General features: G+C 45.7%; 1 protein-coding gene across 1 annotated transcript in view; it reads right to left on the reverse strand.

The window, feature by feature from the left end:
• EIF2AK3 (eukaryotic translation initiation factor 2 alpha kinase 3) overlaps positions 1-2429 on the reverse strand; it is a 101502-nt gene extending 99073 nt beyond the window's left edge. Inside the window, exon 1 of the mRNA XM_084872440.1 lies at positions 1963-2429. Within this exon, the coding sequence (XP_084728566.1) occupies positions 1963-2264 (302 nt within the window). The 5' untranslated portion in view covers positions 2265-2429. The remainder of the gene's footprint in view (positions 1-1962) is intronic.
• Positions 2430-15487: the final 13058 nt, after the last annotated feature.

Here is a 15487-nt window from a genome sequence, read left to right on the forward strand (position 1 = left end):
TCCACTGATGTTTCTGTCTCTCCCTTTCCCTTCTTCTCTAAAACCAATTAAAATATATATATATATTTTTTTTTTTTTAAGTTTCCCTAAACGTATTTTCCAGCTTTTGTGCCTTTTGCTGTTTCCCCAAGTTTTGTGTCTGCCCATCATAATTCTAACCACTTTTCAGGAACCACCTCATTCTTCCTCAGCCTTTTCTTATCTTTTCATCTATCTCATCGCCTATACCCCACCAAATGAAAATCACAAATACCTCCAGACACTGGTGGCACTTAATTTGCACTGCTTCTGCTTTGTAATGTCATGGATCACCTCACATAATCCTAGGGGCTAGACTCCACACTCTTCCAGGAGGGCTGGATCTGCACATCCGTCGGAACCCCATAGCATCATGCAGGCCTTTGTAAGTGCCCACAATAACCTGCTTCAGTGGATTTGTAATCTAAGAAAAATTAAACATCTTAATTCATGGAACTTACTTTGAGTAGGCACTTCAGAAGTTTCAAGATAAAACACTCTTCCAGGGAAGTTAATTAATTAGCAAAGCCTATGAAAATTGTCAAGCATTTGCTATTTAAAAAAAAAAATCCTATATAATAAAGAGCTAATATGCTAATTAGACCAAACAGCAGAATGACTGTCTGGATGACAAGCAGGGGCTGTGAGGGCAGAGCCCCTTGCACAATTTCATGCATCGGGCCTCTAGTTTACATATAAGCATTCAAGTGGTGAGACTTTTATTACTTACTATCCTATTTATAGTTTGCAGGTACATAGATCAAGGTTCCAATATTTAACGAAAATCAAATCTATTTGTTATGATCTTCTAATCAGTATGTTATAAACCTACAATACTTTGTGACCTACAATTGTAGCCAACCCCTGTTTTAATTTACCTAACACTGCTTTTATCATCCCATTTGTTAAATGGGACATCACTTTCTCTCCAGGTGTGTTAAGACAGCTGTCTGAAAAATACTTTACCATTAAAATGCTTTACATTTGTGACCAGACTTAGAAAAGTGCTTTAAAACATGTATCTTTAAGTACCATTTTCAAGGAGGCTAATCAACTCAACCAAGACAGTCCTATATTTAACGTTTATATGGTAAATTCTCTACATATCAAAACTGCCAAAATTCAAGAACCTACCTATAGCTCTTAAACTTTATCTAGTGTGCTCAAAAATTGTCTGGTTTGCTTGTTAAATTTGCAGATTCGAGGTTCTTACCTAGAAAAAGTCTGATTCAGTGGATCTGGAGTGGAGTTTACTAGCATCCCCAGGTATTCTGATGCAGGTTTTCCCAGATCTCAATCTGAGAAGTACTGACATTACCCCCTGCTCCGGGGCACGACAGGGTTGTGTTTAAAGGGGAATGTAAAGCCCGGTAGGCTTGGCTCAGTGGTTGAGCGTGGACCTAACAACCAGGAGGCCAAGGTTGGAATCTCAGGAAGGGCTTATGCCCGGTTGCGGGTTCCATCCCCAGTGTGGGCGTGCAGGAGGCAGTCGAGCAGTGATTTTTTTTTCTCTCTCTCCTTCTACCTTCCTCTCTAAAATAAAAAAAAAATAATATATATATATATATATATATATATATATATATATATTAACAAATAAAAACGGGAATGTAAAAATCTCTCCGTAAAGTCCTCTCCCAAAACAGCTGTCACACCAGCACAGAAAACTGGTGACTCACAGAAGAAAAGAGGGTGGGGTGGGGCTGAAAGTTCCTTGGAGTAAGAAAAAAGCCCAAAACAATCGAGCGGGGGAAACGTTTCTTTCCCATCTCTGCGCTCTTCTGAGATCATCCCCAAAGCACCCTCCGGACAGACGGGAAGGCGGCTCGCGCTCGCCCCGTCTCCTCCGGTTCTCCGCCGGGGAGAGGTCGGAGCCTGAGGACCCGGTCCCCCAACCCTCGCGGCGCGCGCAAACCAGCTGCTCCCCGAGCCGGCGCCCCTCACCTGCCATGCGGCTGCAGCTCTGGCTCTTGGTCGGGCTCGGACTCCCATGGCTCCCGCTCGCCCGAGGCCGCCGGCAACGCCTCTGCATCCTCCACCGTCACCTCAGCCGTCAGCGCCGCAGGAGGCACCCGCGCGGCCCAGGTGGGAGCCGCCGCGGCCCCCAGGCCAAACGCCGCCTCCACCGTCGGGGCGGGCAGGTCTTGGGCGCGCCCCGCAGCTTCCGTCAGCGCCCAGAGCCCCAGCAGCAGCAGCAGCAACGGCCGCGGCCCCGCGAACGGCCCCGAGCGGGCAGCGCGTTCCATCAGCGGCCCGCCCGGCGCGCGCGCATGGAGGTGAAGTCGCCGCAGACCCCGCGCAGCTGAGCTGGGATCCCAGCAGCCTGACAGCCAGCCCGGTCCTCCCGCCACGTCTCACCTCGGTCTCTGCCACCGCCCCTTGAGTGACAGTCGTCCTCGGACTTCACTCATTGAGCAAACTTTCCGCGCGTCTCCTCTCCGATTGGCCGCGGTCACTGCCACTCTGGGAACCCGAGCTAGTCCTGTTGGAGAAGGTGGGCTTTCCCCGATTGTCAACATCACGCCTGCCAATCAACTCTCACTGTCCCCTCCGAGGCCCCGCCCTGTTCCGGAAGCGGTTACCCGTAGAAGGCTAGAAGTTCATTGGTGGAAGCGGATGCCCACAAAGCTCTGAGATAACTTCTTCCTGATTGGTTGGAAGAGGCACTTAATACGTGGCCAATTCTGACTGCGGAAAGGTTGGTCCCTAGTGACAGGAAGACTTGGAGGCGAGTCCTGGGTGCTCCAGGGGCGGAAGCCCTTAAAGGAGCTGCCACAGGGGCTCTTCTACAGCCTGCTGTGTTTAGAAAGGCAAAAGCAAAGCGAGAAACATAAGTGACTGCATAAGCCAGCCATGTGGTTGGAAGTGAAAGGGATGAAGTGGTTTTAGAACACCATATCGCGTGCAGTCCCTATGGTGCTGAGAGGTGAGGCTTCTTAGAAATGCCTGCGATCTAACAGGAGATCCTGTCTACTCCACAACCCTACCCCTTCGGAATTTGTCCAAAGTCACTGAACAGAACCGCGACTTTAGCCTGAGCCTTCTGACCCTGCTGTGGCATGCTTTATACCTCATATCGGACTTTGGAGAAGAAAGAGATAAAACTGCAAAAGTCAAAACTGGAGATTTGAATATTCAGCTAAGGAATTGGAGCCTCATGCAGCAGTTAAGGACACCCTGAAGGTTTTTTAGCAGAGGCATGACAGAATGAGAGTTATGGTTTAGGAAGATGCATCAGTCAGCGGTGTATTCAAAAGAGTAGCATCAAAGATGAGAGTAATGGGTAGCTATTGTTCCATCAAAACTGTGAAGGGGCAGTAGGGGATAAGAAAACTGTGAAGATTTTTTAAAGATAATGGCATAAACATGCTGTAATTTCTTAATATCCAAAAGCAAAACCGAAAAAAGCCTACTCCCCCCCTCCATCTTCCACCACATTTTCTTGCTCCTACAAATATAGCAAAACTTACAAGTTGCTCTAAACAACTTGCCGTCAGTTTTTCTCTAACACATGAGTCAGGCTTTCATGCCCAGACTCCCACCAGATTGTTCTTGCTGAGGCCACCATTGCTCATTCAAACAACAGTTCTCGGTCTTCATTATATATATGGGTAATATGCAAAGTGTCCCCTCGGGAGTTCGACCAGGAGACCAGAAGTTTGCTCACTATGACATGTGTTTGACCACCAAAGGGCGGCTCAGAATGAAGGAAGGCCCCTGCAAACAGCCAGAAAGCCCCAATCGGCCCTGATCGCTGGCCAGGCCTAGGAACCCCACCCATGCCCACATTTCATGCACAGGGCCTCTAGTCTATATATTATATATAAAAAGCTAATATGCCAAGTGTCCCTCCACTCAACGGACTGGTCACTATGACATGCACTGGCCACAGAGGCCAGACACTCAATGCAGGATTGCCAAGACTCACACTTGTCATTTACAGAGAAATGGCAGTGCAGACTTGATGCCAACAAAGCAATACTCACCCAATTGGGACACAGAACCCACCACCACCTTAGGGCGACACCCTACCAAATCTCAGCCAATGCTGCCATGGCACAAAATGCAGCCCACAGCTCAGCCCAGCACAGCCCGAAAACAGTTGCTGTGGGCACTGGGTAATGATGTCATGTAGCAATACCTGGCTTCGTTTCCCTAGCAACGACTAGCCTCCTTGCAATTTCTTCAGCCCAGGAACACGACTTGCTGTATAGCCAGGTGCAAACATTTTACACTTTAACCAAATATCTGTGAAGCATTTTCCCATGCCTCATCTCATTGGATCCTGACAGAAGTCCTGGAGTAGGTAGATAGGAGATTCTGTATGAAATCCTTTTATATATATATTCATATATATATATATATATATATATATATATATATATGTGTGTGTGTGTGTGTGTGTGTGTGTGTGTGTATTCCTATTGATTTTCCACAGAGAGGAAAGGAGAGGGACAGAGATTCAGAAACATCGATGAGAGAGAAACATCGACCAGCTGCCTCCTGCACACCCCCACCAGGGATGTGCCCACAACCAATGCACATGCCCTTGACTGGAACCAAATCTGAGACCCTTGAGTCCGCAGGCCGATGCTCTACCACTGAGCCAAACCAGTTTCAGCCCTATTTTTTTTTTTTTATTAGCCAGAAACTAAGATTTAGAAGCTTAGAAACTTGACCCGACTGAAAAGATGTAAGAAATGGTGGACCTTGAAAATGACTTCTACTCCACGCGCCCCTTCCCCTTCGGAATATAGTCAAACACTGCTGCAGTTAAATATTTTACCCTTTGTTCTCCCTGCATGATCTACAATAATAATCTGCTTTGTGTTAATATTTATTGCTGTGTTGCTGACAATTTCCTAAAAGAGAAGTTGGGGTGTTTCACTGGGCTGGAAATAGTTTAGCTAAATTAGAAAGCAGGTCTAATTAAGCAAGGTTATTCTATACATATATAAAATGCTAAGTTGACTCTCGCATGCGCCAATCACACATGTGTGTTTCAATCTGTCATTGTCGATCATGAATTTGGGAGACACTTCTATTATAGAGAAAAGGCAAATAGCAATATTAAAATATTTCTTCTAGTTAATTTCCTTTAAATGTGCATGGATTCATGCACTGGGGCAACAGTCAACTATATTTAAACCAGCAACTCAATCTTGTCTTGCTTCCCATAAACCAGGTCACACTTTCTAGGTTTCATTTCAATTTAATCGTCTTGGTAAAAGCCTTATTTCCAGTATGGGTAAATTCTGAAGTATGTGTGGGAGATGAGGTGGGGTGGAGGGGGCAGGTAAGGACTTCATATGAATTTGAAAGTGAAGGAGACACAGTCAGTCCATAGCCCATAACCCCAGATAGATACTCACAAAGCTTGTTCCTTCAGTTTCTTCAAAGCTCACCGAAGCTTTCCTGAGCAATTATTTTTTTCAATTGCAGTTTACATTCAGTAATATTTTGTATTAATTTTAGGTGTTGACCATAGTGGTGAGACAGTTATATACTTTATAAAGTGTCCACCCTCCAACCCCCCTCCCTGAAGTTTTTAGTATCAACCAGCACCATAGACAGTTATTAATAATATTAATATTAATAGTTATTAATATAAGAGGCCCAATGCACAAAATTCGTGCATGGGGGGGGGGGAGGCGGGAGTGACCCCCAGCCCAGCCTGCACCCTCTTCAATCTGGACAACCCACTCCCCCCCCCAGTGGGATTGGGCCTAAACGGGCAGTCGAACATCCCTCTCACAATCCAGGACTGCTGGCTCCCAATTGCTTGACTGCCTGCCTTCATGATTGCCCCTAACCGCTTCTGCCTGCCAGCCTGATCATGCCCTAATCACTCCCTGCCAGGCTGATCACCCCCTAACCACTCCCCAGCCAGCCGGACTGATGTCTAACTGCTTCCCTGCCAGCCTGTTTGCCCCCAACTTCCCTCCTCTACCGGCCTGGTTACCCTAACTGCCCTCCTCTGCTGGGTTGATCACCTCCAACTGCCCTCCCTTGCAGGCCTGTTCCCTCTCAACTGCCCTCCCCTGCTGGCCATCTTGTGGTGGCCATCTTATGTCCACATGGGGGCAGGATCTTTGACCACATGGGGGCAACCACCTTGTGTATTGGAGTGATGGTCAATCTGCATATTACTCTTTTATTAGATAGGATAGAGACCTGGTGCACAGGTGGGGGCCAGCTGGTTTGCCCTGAAGGGTGCCCCAGATCAGGGTGGGGGTTCATTCCCTTGGGGAATGGGGCGGCCTGGGAGAAGGGCCTGTGATGGTTTTCAGGCCAGCCACACCCCCGGTGATCCAAGTGGAAACCCTGGTATCTGGAATTTATCTTATACAATTGAAACTTTGCAGCCTGGAGCAGAGCCAAACCTTGTGCTGGCTCTGTGGTGGCAAGGGATTTATGTATCTTCTATAATTGAAACTTTGTAGCCATAAGTGGAGGCCTAGGCTGGCCAGGGTGTGTGGAAAGCTTGGCTTCTACTATCGCCTGGGAAACCCAAGCCTCCCTCCTGCTTTCTCTGTGGCTGCAGCCATCATGATTGGGTTAATTTGCATACTTGCTCTGATTGGCTAGTGGGCGTAGATTGTGGGCATGGCTTGTTAGTGTAGTGTGGTGATGGTTAATTTGCATATTACTCTTTTATTAGATAGGATTATTGACTATATTTCCTATGATGTAGATTTTATATGGAATAGGAAAATGGGGGGAGGGAGGCTTGCAACCTAATTCAGTATCTGGTTAAAACTGTAGTCTTACTTCCCCACTCTGATTGACTTGGGCAGAACTGCAGAGCCTAACCCCAGGGCCCCGTCTCAGCTGACTTGGGCAGAGCTGTGGAGCACACCCCCAAGACTGACTTGGGTGGAGCTATGGGGACCCTCAGGGGCCCACCACTGGAAGAGATATATAGGTCAGAGCCTCCCCCCAAGTTCAGTTCAGGCTTTGGATCTAGAATTCCCCTGGACTAGCAGATCTGTGAAATAAAGGTTAAACTTTCTTCTCTCAGAGTGTTGGCTGATGGTTCTCCCATGCATTCATTCTGCCACAACAATATCACAATGACTATTTTGTAACTATCCATCTGTACTTCTCTATCCCTTAACCTTTTCCACCCAATCTCCCAACCCCCATCCCCACTGGCAACCATCAATTTGTTCTCTGTATCTGTCTGTTTCTGTTTTGTTTGTTCATTTATTTTGTCCTTTACTAGTAGATGCTACATATAAGTGAAATCATATGGTATTTGTTGTCCTTTGACTAACTAATTTCATTTATCATAATACCCTCTATTCTAACCACCCTTTTAAAAATTGAAACCCTCTTGCATCTCAGTCTCTGAACTCCTGCCCCACTTTATTTATCTCCTTATGAAGTATCCATCTTATATAAAAACTGCTGTTTGAAAATTTAACCCTGCTATTTTGGCATCTGTAAATGCTTGCTTGCTTAAGTAATAAGGAAATAAGACTACTCCCTGTTCCAAAGAGGCCATAAACCTTCCTCAGATGAAATGATCAGTGCTGGGGCCAAGCCAAGACTTTGGTTGGGGTCTCAAAGCCCCAGCACATAAGGCCATTTAAGAACTTGCAAAGGTGACCAGAAAAATCCTTATTTGGGAGACAAAGAAGGTAAAAACATATAAATAAGGAAAGTTCCTGTGACGTAGCCCAGAATTTGACATTTTCCTCTGGGCCCATGCATGATAATAATAATAATAATAAGTGTAACTCCATCTCTCTAAGTGTTTATTGGTTCTTCTCTGGTTTTCTATAACATTTAGACCTTAAATACTGTAATTTATATAGTATTTTTGATTGTTGTTTGTATCCCTCCACTTCTATATAAGTTCTATGAGGATTTGCTCAGTAATATAGGGTGTCTCAAAAACATGTATACACATTGTGCACGAAAGGGGCCACATGCTAACCTGGCAAGCTCAGAGAAGGCCTGCATGCCAAACTCAGAGACCTAAAATAACCACAAAGGATGCTCTGAAACTAAACTTTAACTAAAAGTTATGGTGGGTAGTTGCATCCTAGGCCAGTATCTTCACTGACAAGGTCAACCTTTACCTTAACTGAGCCTATCTGTCTTTTTTGCATCTATGATAACATACCCCTGAAATGCCTGGGTAACTTGCAACTTCACTTTTTCTGGACCCCTTAAGGCACAACCTAATGTGTCTGGGCACCAGGACACATGCCACAAATTCAGTCATTGTTATTATGTTAACTAGAGGTCTGGTGCATGACATTTGTGGAGGGGGGGGTTGGAGGGTGCCTCAGCCCAGCCTGAGCCCTCTCACAGTCTGGGACCTCTTGAGGGATGTCTGCCTGTTTGGTGGTGATGAATTCCTTTAACTTTTTCTTATCTGTGAAGCTCTTTATCTGACCTTCAATTCTGAATGATAGCTTTCTAGGAAGAGTATTCTTGGTTGTGCTATTCATCACTTTGACTATTTCTTGTCACTCCCATCTGGCCTGCATAATTTTTATTGAGAAATCAGCTGACAATCGTATGGGTACTCCCTTGTAGGTAACTATTTTTCTCTTGCTGCTTTTAATAGTCTCTCTTTGTCTTTTGCTCTTGGCATTTTAATTATGATGTGTCTTGGTGTGGTCCTCTTTGGATTCTTTTTGTTTGGGATTCTCTGTGTTTCCTGGACTTGTAAGTCTATTTCTTTCATCAGGAGGGGAAGTTTTCAGTCATTTTTTTCTTCAAATAGATTTTTGGTATCTTACTCTCTCTCTTCTTCTGGCACCCCCATAAGCCAGATGTTGGTATGATCTCCCTGGTGGTCTAGTGGTTAGGATTCGGCGCTCTCAGATGTTGGTATGCTTGAAGGTGTCCTACAGGCTCCTTACACTATCTTCATATTTTTGGATTTTTTTTTCTTTTTTCTTTTCTGGTTGAGTGTTTTTTGCTTCTTTGTATTTCAAATCTTTGACTTGATTCTTGTGATCCTCTAGTCTGCTGTTAGGTCTCTGTATAATATTTTTTATTTTAGTCATGTATGCTTGATTTCTAGTTGGTCCTTTTTCATATCCTCGAGAATCTCACTAATTTATTGGCCTTTTCTAGAAAATTCTTGAAAAACCTATAACCATGGTTTTCCACTATATATCCAGAAGTTCGCTTTCCTCTATTGCTTTCATTTGTGACCTGTGTTTTGTTTGTTTGTTTGTTTCTCCACATTTAGCTGCTTCCTTGAGTTGATAGAGTGTTTTTGTGTGCTAGGTGTCCTATAGGGCCCAGTGGTTCAGCCTCCCCAGTTACCTGAGGTGGACACTCTTGGTGCACCCCTTGTGGGTTGTGTGCACAGTCTTGTTGTAATTAAGCCTTGATAGTTGTTGGTATCACTGGGAGGAATTGACTTCCATGCCAGTTGACTGTGAGGATCAGCTGTGTCTACAATAAGAGAACTTCTGTGCTGGAGATACCCATGTGAGAAAAGACTTGTTCCAGTGGGGTTTTGGTGCTCACTGAGTCTGCCCCCTGAGTATATCCCTTATGGATCTGAGGAGTTGTAATCTGGATGGTCCCCCTCTGATCCCTGGGTACACTGGCTCTGGAATCTTTTTTTTTTTTTTTTAATATATTTTATTGATTTTTACAGAGAGGAAGGAAGAGGGATAGAGAGCTAGAAACGTCGATGAGAGAGAAACATCGACCAGCTGCCTCTTGCACACTCCCTACTGGGGATGTGCCCCCAGCCAAGGTACATGCCCTTGACTGGAATCGAACCCGGAACCCTTCAGTCCACAGGCCGATGCTCTATCCACTGAGCCAAACCGGTTTTGGTGGCTCTGGAATCTTTAAGGAGGTGCTAATTTAGTTTTTGCCTGAGGCCACCTAGCAGGAGCTACAGAGAGATCTGCAGGTTCCTCTTCTTTGTTTGGGTTTTGGAGGTGCCCAGATGAGTCCCAGCTGTGAAGCAATGCAAGCTGCTGCAGGGCCTTGGGCCTTCTTTTAGATGTTCTGGGTCTCACTGTCTTAGCTGCAGTTTTTTTGGTAAGTTTAAAATTCAAAGAACCATACCATTCATATGCAAAAGCCTCTGTGTTCAGCTTGAATGGGGCTGAGTCTCAGGGCAGAGCCATCAGCAATGGCTTCGTGGGACAGGATCTCAGGGCAGAGCAAACAGTAATGGTTTCCCATCAGCCCTGCCCTAAGAGGCCCCCGGGTCTCAGTGTCCTTGGTAATCGCTGCAAGCACCTCTGAGAGAAAGCTGCCTTCGAGTTTTGCCCACTGCCAGACAGTCAAGTTTCTCCCCATGAGTCTGAGTCCACAGAGTCTTGCCCAGAACTGGAGTTCAGAGCAGTCGGAAGCTTTTGTCTCCCTCCCAATTGAGAAAGCCAACCATGTACTCAGTTGCCAGCCCTCTCCACACTTGCAAGTGCCTCTGTACCTCTGCCTTCCGCAGCTCCTTTAAGTCTCAGTGTGTTTTTCTCTTTCCTTCTAGTTGTAGAATTTCCCCTCAGCCTTCCTGTGGTTCTGGATGATGTCCGTTTTGTCTTTTGGTTGTAGTTTTGAAATTGTTGTGCAAGGCAGCAGTTTAGGTGTTTACCTATACTGCCATCTTGGTTTTCTCAGGAGACAGACTTTTAAGTGTAATTTTTATGTCTAATTCTTTTGAATTAGAAACCATGATAGTATATCAATGATTACAATATAAATAGATAAATAAATAAATAAATAAAATTAACAACAAAAAAGTTGCTATTACCCTTGTGATTTAGCATACAATTAGGTTGGATACATGTGAACTGATTCAGTGTTTTCCACTTGTATCATATATTGCAATTCTTCAACAAACATTTTATTTTGTTACCAGTGGCCCAGTGCGTGAATTCTTGCACATCGGAAGAAAATTAATTAGAGGAAATATTTTTTTTATTATATTTTATTGATTTTTTACAGAGAAGAAGGGAGAGATATAGAGAGCTAGAAACGTCAATGAGAGAGAAACATCGACCAGCTGCCTCTTTCACACCCCCTACTGGGGATGTGCCCACAACTCAGGTACATGCCTTTGACCGGAATCGAACCTGGGACCCTTCAGTTCGCAGACCGAAGCTCTACCACTGAGCCAAACCGGTTTCGGCAGAAGAAATATTTTAATATCGCTATTTGCCCTTCCTCTATGATAGAAGTATCAAGCAAATTCACAATTGACAATGACAGATCGAAACACATGCACGTGATTGGTGCCAGCAAGAGCTTTATACTAGTATGTGTCATGCATGCTTGAGTCAACTTAGCCATATATATATGTTCAACACTCAACCACTGAGTCACTCCAGCCAGGCTTGATGCCTATACACCAATGAAGTTGAAGGTTTGATTTCAGTAAGGGCACATTCCTAGATTTTAAGTTCGATCTCCCATTAGTAGGTAACCAATTAATATTTCTCTCTCTCTCTCTTTCTCTCTCTCTCTCTCTGTCTCATCTTCCATTCTTTCCTTCCTTCCTCTCTCTCTAAAGTCAGTAAACAGATCTTCAGATGAGGATTAAAAAATAATAATAAATAAATAAATAATACAGCTGTGATTAAAAAAAACAAAAAACAGCCGAGACCGGTTTGGTTCAATGGATAGAGCGTCGGCTTGGGGACTGAAGGGTCCCAGGTTCGATTCCGGTCAAGGGCATGTACCTTGGTTGCGGGCATATCCCCAGTAGGAGGTGTGCAAGAGGCAGCTGACTGACGATTCTCTCTCATCGATGTTTCTAACTATCTCTCTTCCTTCCTCTCTGTATAAAATCAATAAAATATATTAAAAAAAAAACAGAGAGAAAAAAATCCTGCATCAGAATACAGTAATTCACCTATTCAACCATCTTGACTATCATATCAATTATATGCCAGGCAGAGCACTAGGCTATGGGGATGATTGATACCACCCTTGCCCTCAGGAAGTTCACAGCTTTTGCATCTTGGCCATTTACATGCCATCCAGGCTGAAGCATACCTAGGAACTTTGGGGCCACATAATCCATGGCCACGGCTTCATAGGCAAGCACAGGAAGCACCCAGTTGGCCAAAGTCGTGCTGTTAGCTTGGATCATCACATGATCAGTTTTAATAAATATCACTCAGGTGACTTTGGGAAAGTTGCTATGAGGTATTACCACTTAAAGAGGAACCAGTGCTTTTATCCAACTGTCAATGTTGCCAAACTGTGGATCTTGGTAAGTGAGCAGACATGGCTAAATGCTGCCAAAAGCAAGACTGGAGCTGCTGCTATCATTGATGTGGTGTGATTGAGCTACTGCAAAATTCTGGGGAAGGGAGAACTCCCAAAGCAGTTTGTCATTGTGAAGGCCAAGTTCTTCAGGAGAAGAGCTGAGGAGAAGATGAAGGGTATTGGTGGAGCCTCTGTCCTGGTAGCTTGAAGCTACATGGAGGAAAATTAAAGTGAAAAATTAAAAAAGGAATCTCACAGTTGAGCCTGGGAGATGTACAAATATAATGGTGACCAGATACAGTGGTAAAAGTATCAGGATGGAATATTTCAACTAGGCCCATATTGAAAGTGACAGTGGCCTATCAATAAAGAGAAAGATTCAGTCACATATCCTTCATTTCTTACATAAACTTAATCTCAGACTGACCAAAGAGTAGGCAAGCAAAGGTTTATATTTATAGACTAGAGGTCTGGTGCATGACATTCATGCATGGGGGAGGGAAGGGCATGTCCCCCAGCTAGCCTGCACCCACCAATCTGGGATCCCTCTCACAATTCAGGACTGCTGGCTCCCAACTGCTCACCTGCCTGCCTTCCTGATTGCCCCTAACTGCTTCTGCCTGCCAGCCTGATCACCTCCTAATCACTCTCCTGCCAGCCTGATTGTTGACTAACTGCCCTCCCCTATAGGCCTAGTCCCTCCCAACTGTTCTCCCCTATAGGTCTGGGTCCCTCCCAACTGCCCTTCCCTATAGGCCTGGTCACCCCCAACTTCCCTCCTCTGCTGGCTTGATCACCTCTAACTGCCCTCCCCTGCAGGCTTGATCGCCCCCAACTGCCCTCCTTTGCAAGTTTTGGCCCTCCTAACTGCCCTCCCCTGCTGGCCTGATCACCCACAACTGTGCTCCCTTGCAGGCCTGGTCCCTCCCAACTGCCCTCCCCTGCTGGCCATCTTGTGGTGGCCATCTTGTGTCCACATGGGGGCAGGATCTTGATCTTGTGTGTTGGAGTGATGGTCAATCTGCATATTACTCTTTTATTAGATAGGATAGAGGCCTGTTGCATGGGTGGGGGCTGGTTGGTTTGTCCTGAAGGATGTTCGGGATCAGGGTGGGGGTTCCCTTGGGGTGTGGGGCGGCCTGGGTGAGGGGCCTGTGGTGGTTTGCAGGCTGTTCATGCACCCTGGTGACCCAAGCAGAGGTCTTGGTATCTGGGGTTTATTTATCTTCTATAATTGAAACTTTGTAGCCTGGAGTGGAGGCGTAGGCTACCAAGGGCAGGTGGAAAGCTTGGCTTCCTCATTGCCAGGGAAACCCAAGTCTCCCTCCAACTCATCTTGGTTGGGTTCATTTACATATTCACTCCAGTCTGATTGACTGGTGGGCATGGATGGTGGCCATGGCTTGTAGGTGTAATGGAGTGAGGGTTAATTTGAATATTACTCTTTTATTAGATAGAATGTCTTTATATTTTCCTCAGAGCTGAAGTATTACACATGAAATGACTGTACCCACTGAGGGTGGAGGAGAGAACACTGGCCCACAATGCCTTGTGATTAGTCAGGCTAGATTTAGGTTCTCAGAAAGGTAATTGGATGGCAGCTCACCTACCTTCCCAGGTGCTGCCATTCTCATATGTCCCCATTCTCAGGCCCTGTCAATAGCACAGCTATGAGTTATTATCACGAGATGCCTGCTGCTCCCACCCTGGTCCTGCCAGATTAAACAAGCTGGCCACAGAGGCAAATGGCCATAGATCCTGAGCTTTGTTCACCTTGAAAATTTGGCAGTGTCTCCAGCACACCTATTATTGATTTACAGCTGTGTGTGGACACAGCTTGCCGGCTCCACACTGGGGCCTACTTGTCAGCCCTATTGTCCCTCTGTTCCCAGCAGTATTCATTCAAGTGACAAGTGATCCACCTTTGTGCAATTTCCTAACTTACATTAAGCATTTACCCATTTGGTGGCTGCTCTTAACTATGTTTAACCAAATGCTTTTGATAGCAGAGTAAAGAGCTGTGTGATCCACACACTGCTTGGCCATGGGAGTATGAGTGGGGCATTGCTGAAGACCAACATCGTGTGGTTGAGTGCTATTCTTAACATCAACTAACCATTCATCGCTTCTGATGTTTCTCCCAAGTTTTGTTCTTGAATCACGTCTGTATGCTCATGCCCAGTCCAAAGGTGAAATGAAGTCCATAAAAGAGCAGGCAGCATGACCATTTGGGCCACCTAAAATAGTTTGCTCTCTCCCTCTCAGTGTTCTTGCCTTTGCCACCAAAAATCTCACCCATGTTCCATAGCTGGAGTAACCACTGGCATTTCTCCACTCCTCTTTGAGCCTGACCATCCAGGGGTCTGGCCCCCAAGGGGCATGCGAATGCAGGACCAGCCTCCCCACCAGCAGTTGTATCCTGAGATTCAGCAAGAAACTTGAGAGTAGTTTTCTGTTGGGCTCTGTCATCAGACTGGGCAGAGGGAGAACTGGTGGGTTTGCCATCAGCAGTGAGTTGCCTTTTAGGACATAGAGCACTACATAGTGTCCACCATTTTCCCATTTCTCCCATTTTTCTATCTACCACATCTCTTCACTCATCTCTCCTCACTCTATCTGCTTGGTGGGAAAGCCCTGTGGACAGCGGGGTCCTAAGAGCCGGGTGCCTATCTTTGGGGTCACCCTGGGCCCACTCCACAGACTGCCAGGCCCCAGGCTGAGCGGCTGCGCTGCTTCTTGGCTGCAAAGTGGGACGTGGAAGTGGGAAGTTCAGGCTGAGGAGCTGCGGCGCCCTCTCTCCTTGCACCTGGCCTTGCACCTTCAGGTGGTGACCTGCTGTCTTACCATTCACCCGGCGGGCACTTCCCAATGGTCTTTATTCCTAACAGTTTCTTTGTTCACACTTGCTCCCTTACAGTCCATTCTCCTCACAGCAGCCAGGGCGATCGGTTTACAACATAAACTGGATGGTGTCCTTCCATATATATATATATATATATATATATATATATATATATATATATATATATACTTTTTTAAATTAATGTTTTACAAAGAGGAAGGGAGAGGGATAGACAGTTAGAAACATCAATGAGAGAGAAACATCAATCAGCTGCCTCCTGCACACACCCCTCCGGGGATGTGCCTGCAACCAAGGTACATGCCCTTGACCGGAATCGAACCTGGAACCCTTCAGTCTGCAGGCCAATGTTCCACTGAGCCAAATCAGTTAGGGTTCCTTCCCCTTCTTACGCTTTCTCTTTTCTGC

Source organism: Pipistrellus hanaki (genome assembly GCF_964339955.1).
Source record: "Pipistrellus hanaki genome assembly, chromosome: 2".
Lineage (NCBI taxonomy): Eukaryota > Metazoa > Chordata > Mammalia > Chiroptera > Vespertilionidae > Pipistrellus > Pipistrellus hanaki.